The sequence below is a fragment of the Phlebotomus papatasi genome, chromosome 3 (assembly GCF_024763615.1).
Source record: "Phlebotomus papatasi isolate M1 chromosome 3, Ppap_2.1, whole genome shotgun sequence".
In the NCBI taxonomy this organism is placed as follows: domain Eukaryota; kingdom Metazoa; phylum Arthropoda; class Insecta; order Diptera; family Psychodidae; genus Phlebotomus; species Phlebotomus papatasi.
The window spans coordinates 51353408-51370206 of NC_077224.1; the positions used below are offsets into that span (position 1 = coordinate 51353408).

Genomic DNA, 16799 nt, shown 5'->3' on the forward strand with positions numbered 1-16799 from the left:
AACAGGAGTTAAGATCTATTTAAATCTGATCCATCTATTACGGATTTCGCGAAACTACAGCCTTTTACATTATTCCAAAGTACTGTATTCTCTACTCCTGTAATATATTGAATGTAATCTTTTCGTAATTCTGGTTATATTCATTGAAAAAAATAAGTTATTCGAAGCTTAAGTTGTCCGAAGATAGCACGCTTTTCCCTGTATTATTTTAGATAGTCTCCTCTATAATGAATTAATCTGATTCTTTTTATCTGGTTCGGTTTAAAGATATGTTTCTAAGAAGCAAATAAAATATTTGACATTATTACAATTTTTGGGAACATGTATTGTTCATTAAATTAAGTATGAGGGCGCTTTTAATAAAAAACAGAACATTCGGATTATTTTACCCTAACTGTGAAGATCTCACATAACCACCAATTTTTTTGGTAATTTCAATATTGTCAAATTTATTTTCCAATTATTGTTTTTTTTTTGTAATTTAAAGTCTCTCAAATAAATTTTATGTGGTTTTGCGTAACTCTTTTTTGAATTTTTACAAGTTAAAATCGATATTTTTCTGTGTGTAATTATTGTAGTTTTCGTATTAGTGGTAAGTTTCTTGTGTTTTTGTGTAGATCTATGTGCTTTTAAATTTCATTTTGCACGTCAAATACGAGGGTAACTTTAATTCCTCTTTGTCCTTTATTTTATTTTTGGCAGGATTTAATTTTTAAAAGAGAAAAAAAAATTATTCTGGAATGCGTATAATAATTATGTGTATTTGTTTATAAACAAAAAAAACAATCGGCTTTTGGTCGGTTTAAAATTACTTGGGATTAATATTCAGAATGTTTCAATTAAATTGTAGAACGGATCACCTTAAGTGACTTGGAGCTGAGGTGTCTTTTGTAAGTTTCTTTGAAAGTAATTTGTGCGTGTGCTTGGTTAGGTATCGTCCAAATTGGCTTCAAAGCATCGGGAAGATGTTGATGAATTGGACAGAGAGAAGGCAGGACCTAGTCGCCAGACACACGTATATAAATCTCCATCAGACAGTGACGATGATGATGATCCGACAGAGAGGCAGCATCTCAAGAGATCTAGCTCAGAGGATACCGTTACTGAGATGGATGAAGATGATGAACGACCTCGGGGTCGTTTGGTGGGCTTTAAGCTCATTTGGGCCTTCATTGAAGGTGCTATGATTTCCCTAATCATTCGATTAAATCGCATCTCTAGGCACTATCGCTATGTGGTGAGAGTTCTGGCCAGGGAGAAGATTGAACTGAAAAACTCACCAGATTTTGGTATTGGACGTCGAGCTGGGAATATGATGTGGATTCCTCAGAGGATCAACAGGTAAAATTTAATGAAAAAATTATCAATTGGTAAAAAGCTATGTAAATTGGCTTCAATACCGAATATTTTAATTAGACATTTGTAAAATAAGAATCTTGTACAAAAGTTTTCAACAGAAGGAGAACAAAGCAAGGAGGAAATATCTATCAGGAAAAATATTGGTACATTGACTTTTATTTCATGGGGCATAGGATTAACAAGCTCACTCCTGTATATAAGAAAAAATAATAATGGATGTCACAAAAAGATCTATAAAATGAACATAAAAGGAGCGAAAAAGCATAATAGGATTTCGAAATAATTCAGAAAGCCGTATTTTTACACATTTTTCAAAATATCTCAGGAACCGCTGAAAATTCGGCTGCTCATTTTCGGCATCAGGGATGCTCCAAATCGTCGGTTAAATCAGCATTTGTCGTAACTTCCTTTTGATAACTTTTGAGGAAACGAAATTTGCAGTTCAATATTATTTTTCTTAAAAATGAGCCCCGAATGCGATACTTTTGAGTCAAAATAATAAAAGTGGCACTAATAAACTGCAAGTTAACTCGAGAAAATTTTTATAAAATTATTTAAAAGCTTCAATATTGAGAAATATGTTAGAAGAAACACAATAATATTTTATGGTAACTTCCATCGTTTATAAAGCCATAACTTTCAATGTATGGCAATCTTGGAAGTTACGACAATTTTCAAAAATGCATTATATCAATTTCAATTGTTCTAGAGATAATAGGCGCCTTTATTTGACTAAATTAGTCAATTATATGGTTATCCCTGTCCCTAAAAGCTTTTATTTCATAAAATTTACTTCTTGATAATTCCGCAAGGTGGCTAAAGTATATCGTGTTCGAATTTCGAAGTGCTCAAGTGTCAAAATGCGTCGGTTTTCACATTGTTTATGAGGAAAAAAACAGAACAACGACGTTTATTGTTCTTGTCCCAGTATTTAATCACCCCATAATCACTGAGTAACTCTTTTGCCGGCTTTTTAGTGTGATATTTTAAAAAAAATTCCCCACCTTGTTCGAAAATTTTGTTTGAAAATTCGAAATTGAATTTGAATTCTTCGAACATCAACGACTTTTTGTGCCCCATTTTACCTTTTACCCAAGACACTATTGGAGAATCAAAATCTACTTGTTTTTACACCCATTCACAACACTATCGTACACTACGTGTTTAGGAACAGGTATAAAATGTTCTTTGCGTAAATTCCCTTTCCTTGATCCTTTACTGATAATTTTTTGGATTTAAATATCGCTCCTTGGAAGTTACTCAATCACCAACTCAATCTGAGCCATTTTTCAGGAGACAGCATGAAAGATTCAACTTTGTATAAATAATTATCTCAATTAGGTATGTTAATAAAAACAATTTAATGCTTTTCTATTTGTATGAGCATTATTATAAACATCGAAACATACATATTTTTAGAAGGGGTGGTTCAGAAACTTGGCAAGGATTTATTGCCTTTGTTTTTAATAAAATTAGTCTTAATACGTTTAAAAATGAATTGATATGTAGAGGTGAATTTGTCTCGAATTTTGGACAAATTGGTTATTAATTTGGACAACTTGGTTGTAAGTTTGGACAGCTAATCCGCCTCAACTCGTAAATCTCTTACGAAAAGCAAAAGAAATTCATATTATTCGAAGGCATGAACGTTCGAAGGGAGAGCACTTTCCCCTATACATTTTTCAAATGCGTCTTGCAAATAACTCCTTGATTGCACAGTAACAGTTTTTGTTTTTTTAGACTTCTTAAATATGCACAGAATCAGGATTAGTAACTTTTTGATGGTTTATTAATTTTTTGACCAAGTTTTGAGGGAAGTGTCCGACTTTTCCAACAGGTTTGTCCGACTTTCAATGCTGGTCGAAATTATAAATTTTACCCTAAAAGGAGTCAAACTGTGTTCGATACAGTAATGCGGAAATTAATTTTCAGAATCACCATAGATATTTCCTCCTTGGTTATAGGTATGGTTTGTTTAGTGGTGAAAATTTAAGTTGGTTTACTTTTCTTTTGCCATTGAAAAATATGTGCTTTTAGTGAACATGATCAATCAACGGAAAGTTCTACAACAGAAATGGAAAGGCGTCCAAGGGGTACAGTTAGTGAGGCTGATGTTAGAGTTGATACGGAAAATGATCCCGAAACTGAAGATAGAACAGAAGATGAAGGGTAAAAATTTATGATTTTGTATATAAACAGAAAAGACAAATTCAAATAAGAAAAATTATGCAATGTGGCTAAATTTGTGTTGATAAAATAAAATTTCACAGTGTTGATGTTAGAAAAATGTAGAAGACACAATATCATGAAGTATTAATTTGTGTAAAATGAAAAATGGAAAATTGAAAAAATAATTTGAAATTTATTGATTTTGTGTGACACATCTCATGAATATTTTCTTTTTAGATTGGCAGCCAATTATGCAGCACTTCAGCAAGCTGTCTTTAAGCCGAAACCGCAAGAGGAGGAGGAAGAACAGTAAGAAAATACCCAATACAATTTTCCTCATCCATGATAGACAGAATGAGAGTTTCGTTAAATTTTTTTTCGTTAAAAATAAATTCTAGAATGGTGTTTAAATGCATGCAAATTTTTTGCCATGTGTGAGTCCTGAATATTCACAATATTTTACGTTTTTAAATGTTCTATCTTTAGTAGAATTTTTTGAATAATTGTTTAATAAGAGAGAGAAAGAAGAGAATGTGTGTACAAAGCTAAATGAAGAACTGACAGATGGAATTAGACACACTTACATAGTGAGCTTTTAATGCAGGCGCAGAGAGAGTGTGGTGCCAGAAATTCGTATCTTGGCGCCTTCATTGGAACGTGGCTTAGATGAAGTTACACCTGCCACTGCTAAAGTGGACAAACCAAAAGTTAAGGACAGGTACATGAGAAGTGCACAAGTCACAGCTTCAAATAAGCTTCTTCATCTTACATGTCAAAATTTTATATTTTTCTAGTAAATTTTTGAAAGATGAATCAAATATTTTTAAAAGTTCGTTAAAGTTTGTAAAAGTTTGTCAAATGGATGAATCTTTGCTGAAAAATTTATTTAAAGTGTTGCAACATAAAATCGATGCAGATAACAAAATTTTGTCGAATTGACAAACATTAACAAACCTTTTTGTTAATGTTGCTATCTTTCAAAAGTTTACTATCACAGATAATACAATGTGACTCCAGTACTGTGAGCCAATCTATGGTTTAAATTTAAAACGGTTCCAAAGTACGAAGTACTTAGGTCCCTATGTTCAGTAATACATTTTTCAGATTTGAGAACTCTCTCCGGTTGAGTTTTTTTCTGTACCGATTCGAAAATATATCTGAGAGAACTTACCTAAAAATTCTTTGGAAGTTCGAACGTTTAAATCGACGAGTTTCGCAAGAGTGAGTTCATGAAAAGGACATTTATTTTAATAAAATTGCAATTCAAACGTTCTACCATCCTTAAATTTCACGAAAAAGCACTTTTTGCAACAAAAATTTACAGAATGTTATTGACGTTGCTGACAATTAAAGTGTCAATAATACCGAAAATTCGAAATGGTTGAACAATTAGCGCTAAAGCGGCGAATATGTAAACTTAAACTTTAGGTTTCCGGTAGATTTTCGAATAAGTGTAGCTTGACTTTGGAGTGGCTGTTTCTTCGAAAGGTTGTTATTACTGAATGGAACCAGTGCATTGTGTAAAACTGACGATTATGAAAAAGGTTAAGTTCGGTTGAAAGGAATTTTCCGTACTTGAGGAAGGAGGAAATCTGCCTCCGAAACGTCGGTCATATGAGAGAATAAAGGAGAAGAAAGTACAAAAGTCATCACCACGTATAATTTCCTGAATCCATTTCCTTGATCGAAAACACGCTTAATATTATTTATTAATCATGTCACCGACCTCATATGAAGCTTTGTACCACGAGTAAACACACAAGTAGGGGCTGGTCAACTTACTTCATAGTCATATAGGATATTACATTCGGAGAATCTGCATCGCCGACCTCCTGTTGTCTTTCGAGCACGGTTCACCGCTTCTTAAACGATTCAGATACTTGAGCGTTCCCCAGTCGTGGTCACCGCTATGAAGAAAGCTCTCCCTTAGTTCGAAAAAATCTAATGGATAGATTTCGTTCACAGATTAAGTCTGACCTCGTCTGGAGATCGGTCAAGTAGCTTGACAGAGTTACAAAAACTCTTGCGGGACTTCAGTCTCGTTCTTGGTTTTTGGACCATGAAGAAGATGCATTGGTTCAGAAATAACTTTGGATATCTCTCGATGGGAGATGATTTGTCTCCTCACCTGTGGTGGAGTAATTCCTTAAAAGGGATAGAGTTTAGCTATTGGTGTCCTCTTTAGTTACCCTGTTGCAATACGAGCTGTATCGTTAAGAGCGATGTTTACTTGTTTGCTGTCCGCATATCCTCCAAATTCCCGAGTTCCTCATTTAGTCTTTACGAATGATTCCTTCAACCTTTCGGAGAAACCTCTTATTGTTTTAATTACCCATTTTTTATGATCATAGATAAGGCTTGAATCAAACAGTGGTTTGAAAACCAAAAACTTCGCTGATTACAGGGGCAAACTGATTATAGGGGAACCCTGAAAAATGCGTACCCAGACTTCAATGTCTGGTCATCTACGAGAACAAGGTATCTTCACCTGGTCCGTCTGCTGAATGGTGATCTTAAAGTTCGTATTTTGTGATCCTATGTACTACATCAGTCACATTCAAGAAACTCTAACGTCGTCTGCTGTTGCCCAATCGCGTTATACCGCTTTGCAAATGATCGAGACACTTTCATGTACTTCAGTTTTGATCATTAACCGGAGGGTTGTTTTTCTGTTGCAAGGAAACTTGAATTCGTTGCACTTTCAGTTGGCCTCTGACCAATGTCCAGTGAAGTGCTCCCGCAGAGTAATCCCAACCTTCCCTGTGTACCCTCATTAGGAGTAGTGGAGATAATTTCAAGACAATTTTCAGAGACAATATCACAGTTTGACCACTGAGGAAGGCGCACTGCAACGCCGAAAGCTTTGGCAAAGAATCCTGTGTGTTTTTCGTGTCCCTGAAAAGAGAAACACCACTGACGCACCCGGAAGGAGGTTATCTCCCTGAGTTTTTTTTTTAATCCTACATAACATCAGTTACCACTCGAACATCCATTGAACTATCAGTTCGAACCTTATGAAATGACAGAAATGTTACTTTATAAATAGCATCTTCACTTCGTTTATGGACTTTGCAATAAAACGTTCACGCTTTCCGAGTTTTATGTATTCCGCTGAAGTTGCGTCGAAAGAATCTCACTTGCCTTAAACTTCTCTGAAATGATCGGTGTTTTGTCATCTTTCTCTATCATATTCTATCTATTCTCCATAACGCCTCGAAATCCATTAATAAATGATAGTGATGATCCAATGACTGAAATATTGAACTCGATGTCACCTAGTTACTGATTTGAATATCAAGAGTCAGGAGGATACTACTCGTAATAAAAAGGAGTCGTAGTTCTACCATCGCAATAACGTGGACATAAGCCTGTTTGTGGCATCCTTCTCTTTCGTGATCTTGCATAACATTCTGGCGAGTGCCACTTGACTCCGTTTTGATTCTTACACACCCTTGGTTAGTTTTTATTTGATAGTCAAAAAGTACAGACGTGTTCTTGGAGAGGCTACAGAATAGGCAATCTCGTAGTCAGGGGCCTCTCGACATTTCATTTTTCCATACGTTTTTGCATAGAAGCACTGAAGACTATTGGCAAGTTTTTTCCTAAAGAGAATTGATTTATCAGTCTGATATATTTCGAAATTGTGCATTGAAAGCTATCTAAAAATGCATATTTCATAATGGTCGCTGAAATAATACAAGAACTACGAGGAAATTTGTTTAAGTCGCGGTGCAATATCTGCAAAATTTTTACAAGGAAAAGTGAAAAATATCTTCACTTTTTATTAGGAGCCCTTGATGGGCCCCTGCTCGTAGTAGATGAATTAGTTAAAGCCATTTACGGAGGAATGTCGATTTTGAAGCAATCCTAAAACGATGTAGATGAGTAAAATTGAAGATCTTATTTGGTTAACGTATTAGAATCGACTGAAAACGTCTTCCTTAAGTGATGGAACATTAACAAGTAGTCGAAGGTTATCCTAGATGTCCGAAGTGAGCAAACGCATTACACTCTAGCGGTCTAGAAATGGGTGATCGTACTTTGAAATGCATTCGTATTTTGGATTGTATCGGTGCTTATGCTTACCGAACATCAACAGACCGTTCAAGAACTTGAAGGGTACTCTATTTTTTAATACTTATTACCCTATTACTCTGTAAATCGCTTCTGTAAACCTGGGTAAGAATCTGAAATGGTGAGTTTTTCGTGTGAGAAATTCACGGCTCTGAGATCACCTTTAGTAAGCATATACACTTTGTCAAGCTTTTGTAAAAACTTTCATGTGAATTCTTAGATGCTGTAAGAGTTTCCCGTGACAATCTTTGTGAAAGCTTCACCAAATCCTTACAGGAAACGATCTAAAAACCGTGAGTTTCCCACGTGAAAAACTCATACATCTCAGAATTCATACCCTGGAGTTATACGATAACTTATTTTCGATACTATCGACTATCGATTATGAAAAATTTAAGCGGTAGCTCCACTTCCTTCTTTTAAGACTAATCTCAATAAATGTCCCAACAGTGCGTAAATAGTCGACATTCACTTAATCTAACAGATATAGATTTATCGATCCTATCGATTCGAGTGTCGAAAAGTTATCATTACACCCCTGATGTGGGTTTCTCTTTATGGATCCAACGTAAGCTAAGCGACAATACTGAAGCGTTATGTGAAGAAATCCTTTCGAAACTAAAGAGTGGATCGGTATCAATCAACAGCGATTGGAATCGCATTGTATTATTTTTAGAAACTGTGTTTTTTTTTCAATCCTGAACACATGCGCTTAAATGCTTCTATGCTTCAAAGTCCTGAAGATGTGAATTACTGAATTGTTTTTCAGTTCTTTCTTTTTCAATTTGCATTTTGATGTGAAGCAATTTTTGTACATTTTTGCATGTGTCTTGTAATGAAAGATACCTTAAATACACAACACACAATACAATAATTTTCTTCTGATTTTCGAATTATGAACTTATTTTGCGAAAATGTTTTTCTTACAGGAAATTCAAAGTAGACGAAATTGAGGACTTTTCGGAGAAGGAACATTCATCAATTGTTGAGCTTTTGATGGCTTGTTGGTTTGCCATTCTGTCCAATACCGATCTTGTGTGTTACTTTGTTGTCTTTATCAATCAGGTAGGGATTTTTGATCAATTTTCCTGTTTTCTTTTGAGTTTTCCTTAGGAAGGATTATGTGTCTTGTGTTTTTAGATCAATTCTGCAAGTATCCTTTCACTGCCACTTCCATTCATGGTTTTCTGCTGGGGAACTTTAACTGTTCCACGTCCATCTAAAACATTCTGGGTGACATTGATTGCCTATACTCAGATTGTTGTTCTTTTGAAATGTGTATCCCAATTTGAGTTGTTGTGGTGGAATGAACAAGCAATTCCGCCAAATACTCCTCTTGCTCCGGCTCGAATTATTGGAATTGAGAAGAAGAAGAACTATGCAACTTATGATCTAGCACTCCTCCTTGTTCTGTTCTTCCATCGTTTCATGCTAAAGACATTGGGACTGTGGAAGTCAGATTTCAAGGAAGAACCACTATCAGAGGGAACATATCAGGTGAACCAACAATCTGGGAATCAAGATGACAAAGCCCTAGTAAAGAAGTCCAATGATTTGGACAAAAAGACTGATGAAACTGGATCAAATCAAGCTATTGCAATTGCCAAAGTTCACACAGAGACCCTTCTCTGTCCGTCAACTGACATGCAATTAGTCCAGGTGACTGATGTTAAGGAACAACCAACATCGATTATTCCTCCTGTTGTAAAACTATCGTGAGTTTTTTATTTTGGTTTCGTTTAGGAAACGTTTCTAGGTTCGTTGCTTCCTTTTCAGTTTCAACCGTCATTGTTCAGCATTCCGGATTTTCTTCGGACAACTCCTGGACAGATCATCAAGGGTGTCCGCAGATGTTTATGCATACATGTTCTTCTGTGACTTTATCAACTTTATGGTTGTGCTGTTTGGTTTTACATCTTTTGGAGTAAGTTCTTTCTTTCAGAGAATATTTAGTAAAGGGGAACTTTTAATTGAAACTCTGATTGCAGTCTCAGCAAGGAGATGGCGGTGTAACGGCATATCTTGAAGAAAACAAAGTGCCTTTAGCATTTCTTATAATGCTAATTCTACAATTTGTACTCATTATCATCGATCGAGCTCTCTATCTGAGGAAGTTTATGCTGGGAAAAATCATTTTCCAATATGGTCTTACTGTTGGGATCCACGTATGGATGTTCTTCATTCTTCCAGCAGTTACTGAGAGGTAGGTGTTTTCCGTTTTTCGAACTATGCGGATCAGGAGAACTCGACCGTTACGAATCTTCCCCTGGTTTTGTTTCGAGAAACCTGACTCCACTTTGACTTAGGGCATTGATTGTATTCTGATTTTTCCTTCTTATGACCTTTTAGGAGTTTCAACGCAAAGAATCCTCCAGTTATTTGGTACCTGATAAAATGTTTCTACCTCCTGTTCTCTGCCTATCAAATCCGTTGTGGTTATCCTACAAGGATTCTCGGTAATTTCCTCACCAAGAGCTTTAATTTTGTCAATTTGGCCGCCTACAAGGCCTACATATTCATCCCCTTCCTCTTTGAATTACGAACTCTGATGGATTGGATATGGACGGATACTTCCATGACGTTGTTCGATTGGTTGAAGATGGAAGATATCTTTGCCAATATGTATCAACTAAAGTGTTCCCGAAAGATGGAATCAGACTTTCCGGCTCCACGAGGATCAAAGAAAACTACTTTGGTGAAGTATCTGATGGGCGGTGGAATGTTGTTTGGTCTTATAACAATTATCTGGTTCCCACTTGGTTTGTTCGCTCTGGGTAATACCGTAGGGGAGTCAAATCCACCTTTTGATGTGTCTGTCAGCATGAAGATCGGACCATTTGAACCAATATACTTTGCAAATGCTCAGGGAAGCAATATACAGAAGTTTACGGAAGATGATTGGCTACTGCTCAATCAACCTTACAAAAGGGATAAGACAGCAGTGACTTTCTTAACGAACTACGAAGCAGCTGATGTGGCTGTTGTCGATCTAGGACCAAATTCAACGTCAGTTTGGGCGATTTCTCCGCCGGATTTACAAAGGATGAGGGAAGATATTGAATCACAGGATACACTGAAGATCGTTTTTAGGTACACAGTGTCCAGAATCACTTATTCAAAGGAAAATCCAGGTGTCATTACAGACGAAACAAGCTATGATTTGACTTATGGTGATCCTATTAGGCAGGTTCTTAGTGGTATGCTGTCAAATCAGACAGCTGGAAATGTATCAATTCCTCATCTTTTGCCTAAGTTCTTGAAAGTTAAAAACAATGGCGTACTGAAGCCGATTCCTCCGTTGATTCCCAGTGATTATGAAGAAACTGCAGGTTTCCGAAATATAACGCTGAAACTCTTTGAGGCGGACAATGTAAGATGGTGGGAACTGAAAGAGGACTGTACTGATAGCCTCTACACTGATATCCTTAAGGATATTCCAGGGGCAAATTGTGACAAAGCAATTGTCATTTACACGTTCAATGACAAACTGTTTCCACCGACGCTGAGTTATCTGACAGGTGGCGGTATTATTGGGATGTATACGACATTTGTCATTGTCATTTCGCGTGTTATTCGTGGAATTTTCTCTGGATCTAGCTTCAAGATCATGTTCGATGATCTTCCGTATGTGGACAGAGTTTTGCAACTCTGCCTTGACATCTACCTCGTGCGAGAGTCCTTGGAATTTGCATTGGAGGAGGATCTCTTTGCCAAGCTTATTTTCCTCTATCGATCACCGGAAACTATGATAAAGTGGACTCGACCGAAGGAAGAAGAAACCCATGGAGGTGACGATGATGATACCAGTAGCATGAGGAGCAGCAGTAAAGCTGTAAGGAGGAAAGCTGCATAATCTAGTCTATTTTTTGCATTTTTCTGCCCAGGGAAAATGCTATTTGTCGTGTCAAATTGCATTTCTATCTTGTAAATATCTTTCGATATCAACACTTTAATCGCACGTGTCGATTGAATACCTCGTAATCTTTTTTTTTCTAGAAATATATCATGAATAAAATTCAACATAGTTTTGGTATGGAATATCAATTTGACGATTGTGAATGTTTATCTATTCGCGAACAAAAAATATATCGCACAGTTAATTTTTATTGAGCAGAATTTTACACTGTATTTATTCAATGGAATACAAAGCTTTTGAAGAAAAGGTTTTTCTTTATGTTAACTGCAAGATACTTTACCGTGATCAGAAGGACAAGTAAAGGACAGGGTATCTGGTAGGTAGCAATCACAGCTAGCACAGCTGTTCGTCAAATTTTTCATCGAATTCTGTCCATGCATGAGAGGACCCTTTCTAAAATAAGAACTCTAACTGGAAAGGAAGACCCTTGTAGAAACAGAGGCTGCTACTGCAAGGAATTCTCTGTGGAAATAGTGGGTGTTACTACAATTAAGGATCTTGTAGAAATTAGGGGTGCTACTGTAAGTGAGTTCTTGTAGAAATAGGAGTTGTTACTGCAATGAACCTCTGTAATAGATCCTTGTAGAAATAAGGGCTGTTACGTTATGGGAGGACCCTTGTAGAATTAGGGACTGTTACTGCAATCGTAGCCCTTGTAGATATAGGGGGTATTACTCTATGGGAGGACCTTTGCAAAAAAAATGGACCCTAATTGTAAGGAAGAGCCCTTCGTAGAGATAGGGCTCGTTACCGTTACTGCATAGAAGATCTTTGTGAGAATAAGGACTGTTACTGCAAGGGGCATCCTTGTAGAAATTGAAGCTGTTACTAAATAGGAGGATCCTTGTAGAAATAAGAGCTGTTATTATCAATTCCTGTAAGCGTCGGGGGATGGAGCAGCCAAGAACTAAAGAGACCTATGACAAAGCAAGGAGACAACTGATTTGACCCCTGAGTAAGGCTTGGAGTCTGAGCTAGCTTTGGAAAAAACAATTTTTTCAATTACTTCAATTTGTTGTCAATTACTTTAAATACTTCGGATCGGGACTGACGACGGGTAATGAAATCGGAATAGAGGTTAACGAGAGACTCGTGGCAGGGAGTAGAAGTTACTTTGTACTCTTGTCGATAATTCGATCAAATAACGTCTCGCAGTCAATAAAGATCAAAATATAGACAACCGTACTGAAGCCGGTCATAACGTATGGTGTGGAAACAGTACCGTTTACCCATACAGAGGAGAGAAAGCTGTTGATCTTTGAGAGACGGGTCCTAGGACGAATCTGCGGGCCTTTTCATGAGGAAACTACAGGGGAATTCCGAATAAGGATGAATCACGAACTTTAGGGAGCTTTATGGAGAGGCCGTCATTGCGGCCTGTATTTGGGCGAAAAGATTGAGCTGGTTCGGTCACATTTATCGTATTCCAGAGGAGAAAATGTCCAGGAAACTGTATAAGCGAAATCCTAAGGGGCGTTCTTGAACAAGATGAAAAAACATTATTTATGAATTACCAGTTCAGAATTAATCTATGTTAAGTAAATCGTCCTGTGATACTTCCCAGAGAATATTCAATCCATATAGGGTAAATTAAGCTAATTCAAAACCTGTTCCAAATGGAAATTTTTCTCTCTCTCTCTTCTTTTTATGTTTTGGCTGTCAGACTCAATCAGGTCCATATAGCCATTTCGCTCACTCTTATTTACTCATCTCTCCTTATCATTTTTCTTTTTGCTCCATCACAAATCCTTTTTTGCTCCCTTATCTTTTATCATACTTCCTTCTTGATATTTTTGCGTTCAGTTTGTAGCTTTCAAGGACGGTGAAAAACTGTTTTCCAATTATTCACCGGACGCGCTTCGATCAAGGATCGAACCGAGGGCCTCTGCGTCACAAAGCCAACACTTTGCCTATTGAGCTACCGAGACCCCTGGAAATTTTTCGCTACTCCAAATGGAAACGTCATTGTTTTCATGATAAATGCAGTACTAAATTATTATTTTTATATATTTTCTATACCACAGTTTCATTATTTAGTTAATTTTGCTCCAAATAAGGCGAGAATCCATTCATATTCACAAAGTTTTATTTGTTAATTTCTCAGAAAAATTAAAAGTGTACCTTTTCACCGTCGAATTTTTCATCGATCGACCATGTTTTCCAATGAAAAACACAATGAGGCGACTGTTGTTTATTCGTTTTGTTTAACATTTATGTCATATTTCTGGCTAATTTTAGTTAAATTAAGTGCTAATCTTTATTGTTAACGGTACGTGAAGTTTTCAAATGAAATAATTACCTATTTCGTGAACAAAAAGGGTTTTTCTAAAGTGTCTCCAAATTCTTCAATAGGAAACCCCGGAAATATTATTTTTTTGGAGACATTTTCTGATTGTTTTAGATGGGAAAGGAGAAAAGACCAGGAATAAGAACAAATCCAGAACTCAGGAGCAATTCAACAAGGTTTTGGAGGCCTTTCGTTGCGGTTTTACTTACACTGTTTGTCTCCAATTAGAAACTCTCCCTTGTCTCCTTTTGGATTAATATGTTTCCAATAGAAGCATTTTACGCTCGCGTATTTTTCTTGTATTTAAGAAGTTTTCAAATAATGTCTAAAGAATTTTCACTAAACAGTAACATTTTAGAAGAGTCAAGGAGCAAATTTATGTAATTTTCTTCAGAAAAAAATATGAACTTAATGTGTTGAATCTTCTGTTAAAGTTAAAGCATCTGGAAATGGTTTTGAATTAGGACATTTACCCTACCTGAATGAAAAGACTGAGAATTAATAAATCCGGCGAAAAAGGATCCGTTTTTCTGATATCATTTTTTTATTCACGAGATTGATAACTAATCTTTCTTTTATACAACTTTTAAAAGCAAATTATAACTAAATCCACAAGATAATTGCAGACTTCTTAACTTTCAACTCCAATTGAATTTTGCACGAGGTCTTGACAAGAATGACTGATTTAACTTGACACATTTGACCCATTTGACAATCTCTTTAGTACACAAAAAATTATAGTTCTAAAAATTACTTCAGAGGATTTCCGCCAGAGCATATGGTGTTCTTCACCAAACATAATGGACGATGTCCTCAAAACTCTGGGGGTGCTGCGACGCTGGTGGACGCTGGCGCTGGGGCTCTGGATCGTGTAGAATGACAAACCGCGAAATAGTTAGCTAACTCTGAGGGTTACCCAATGTAAAATTCCCATAAGGCATACATCTACATCAACATGTTCGCTAACGGCGTTCACTGTACAAACAGCGAACTTTGTAGAAACAGGGACTGTTAATCCAATGGGTACTTTTGTAAAGCCCAAAATAGACACAAGGATCGGCTTAGGGATCATCCCGAAAAATGAGGATTGGTGTCGATACACTCAGGGATCGGTCCAAAATTTGGAGGATCAGGCTGATCTTCTAAATTCGTGAGGTCTAGTGAAGATACGCGGATTAGGCAACATCAGCGCCAGTGTTGAAAATAAAAAGCTTCACTTTGGGTGTTTTTAGGTGCTTTTCGAAATGTCGATTGGGTGAAAAAACATGGAGAGTAATGGTACGCAATGTCTCAAAATCTTAAAATGCATTAAGATTGGAGTAATGGGAAGGGCAGAGTGCATCATTCTGTACGAAAAAACCCATTGATATTGCACTTAAGAAGTCTTTCAGCACTCAAAGTGTGGAGATTAATTAGAAATTTACGCTGAAAACGCTAATCCTTGATCCTAAATCCTCAGTGTATGATAGTTTGGGCTGATCCTTTACAGCCAAATTTTTCGAGCTGAGTATTCTCGAGGATCAGCCTGTGTCTATTTTCGGCATAAGAATCAGGGGTCCATCAAGCCTAATAAAAAGTTAAGCTATTTTTCACTTTTCCTTGTAAAAATTTTGCAGATATTGCACCGCGACTTCAACAAATTTGCTCATAGTTCTTGTATTATTTCGGCGAACATTATGAAATATGTATTTTTAGATAGCTTTTAATGCACGATTTCGAAATATATCAGACTGATAAGTCAATTCTCTTTAGGAAAAAACTTGCCAATAACCTTCAGTGCCTCTATGCAGAAACGTATGGAAGAATAAAATGTCGAGAGGTCCCTGTAAGAATAAAGGACTGTTATTGTCTGTAACGAGCAGCCTTGTAGAAATAGCGGGGTATTACTGCTAGAGGACCCATTATAGAAATAGGACCCGTTACTTCAAGCCGGATCTTTGTAAGATTAAGGACTGTTACTGTAATGGGCACTGGTGTAGAAATAGGGGTATTACCACTGCAAGGCGCCCTTTGTAGAAATAGGGCTGAAGTAGACCCTAGCAGAATTAGAAATAAGAACAGTTCTTCAAATTATCCCTTATTTTAACTGCTCCACACTTCAAATAAATACATGAACTCTCTAAGAGATTTGCAATTTATTTATTCAACTACATCACAATACTCTATTCCAGCCAATAAAGTATTATGCTTTTGTCCTCTTTGGATGTGCCATTTATGCCAGAGTTTATGTTATATGTACAGATATCCGGGTGTTCCTTTTAGTGCTGCAAACTTCTTCTGCGACGTCCGAATCTCATGTGCCCGTAGTCATCAAACTGATCCCCTTCCCCTCCCGCTCTCTTGCCAAACCTCATGTGTCCGTAGTCATCGAAGCGCTTGCTGATGTCTCCAAAAGGATTGTCCTCATCTTCCTCAAAGATCCAACTAACATCCTGAGCAGGTTTAGCTCTATGAAGTCCCGCGAAGCGCCTTGGAGTCGCAAAGATGCCGGCTCGTGTCCGGAAATGCGGCTGGAGAGTGTCTGAAGTACTTATGGGCTTCTGGTTGTTCAGTGTTTGCAAATTTGATGGTTCAGCAGATGCCAAAGTGCCCAGGATCAGGAGATAGTACGTGGCAATAAGAACCATTGAAGCAGCAGCTGATAACAGAATACTTCCCATTGTACAACTTTCACAGAATCCACTAGACTACTGAATATCCTGCCGGGATGCTCTGGGGTTTTATACATCCTGAAATATCTCATTTGCATGCATAAAGGATTCCAGACTCTTGAGTGGTTGAGGGTGGAAAAGACAGCTTTCCTCCTTTGATTTAATTATCTCAGAAGAGACTCCTGTCTTCTGAGATAATAAACAAACATAATTTCCCTGAGTTATATTTAGACCAGAGAGACGTAAACAGTCTATTTTTGTATCTACTCCTTTAAAAATGTTTCTTTTTTGACATATTTCTTTAAAAAAAAAAAAGTGTTTTTGAGGAAGAAAGAATAAAGCG

The 16799-nt window shown here is 36.8% G+C and overlaps 2 protein-coding genes across 10 annotated transcripts in view; one reads left to right on the forward strand and one right to left on the reverse strand.

Moving 5' to 3' along the window:
- The window catches only part of LOC129807216 (piezo-type mechanosensitive ion channel component), a 71895-nt gene extending 60131 nt beyond the window's left edge, over positions 1 to 11764 (forward strand). For 7 of the 9 annotated variants that reach the window (XM_055856321.1, XM_055856323.1, XM_055856327.1 and 4 more), the window contains 9 exons: positions 932 to 1341; positions 3397 to 3528; positions 3766 to 3837; positions 4133 to 4246; positions 8532 to 8667; positions 8743 to 9317; positions 9379 to 9526; positions 9591 to 9805; positions 9952 to 11764. In XM_055856321.1, the coding sequence (XP_055712296.1) occupies positions 932 to 1341; positions 3397 to 3528; positions 3766 to 3837; positions 4133 to 4246; positions 8532 to 8667; positions 8743 to 9317; positions 9379 to 9526; positions 9591 to 9805; positions 9952 to 11455 (3306 nt within the window). In that variant the 3' untranslated portion in view covers positions 11456 to 11764. The remainder of the gene's footprint in view (positions 1 to 931; positions 1342 to 3396; positions 3529 to 3765; positions 3838 to 4132; positions 4247 to 8531; positions 8668 to 8742; positions 9318 to 9378; positions 9527 to 9590; positions 9806 to 9951) is intronic. The other 2 variants (XM_055856326.1, XM_055856329.1) reach the window with 1 other exon arrangement.
- A 4157-nt stretch (positions 11765 to 15921) lies between these two features.
- LOC129807218 (uncharacterized) lies at positions 15922 to 16508 on the reverse strand. Its single transcript, XM_055856330.1, has one exon. The coding sequence runs from the start codon at positions 16463 to 16465 to the stop codon at positions 16064 to 16066; it is 402 nt and encodes a 133-aa protein (XP_055712305.1). The 5' UTR covers positions 16466 to 16508; the 3' UTR covers positions 15922 to 16063.
- Positions 16509 to 16799: the final 291 nt, after the last annotated feature.

Coding starts and splice junctions, on each gene's coding strand:
- LOC129807218 (XM_055856330.1), bottom strand. CDS start 16,465: ATGGGAAGTATTCTGTTATCAGCTGCTGCTTCAATGGTTCTTATTGCC.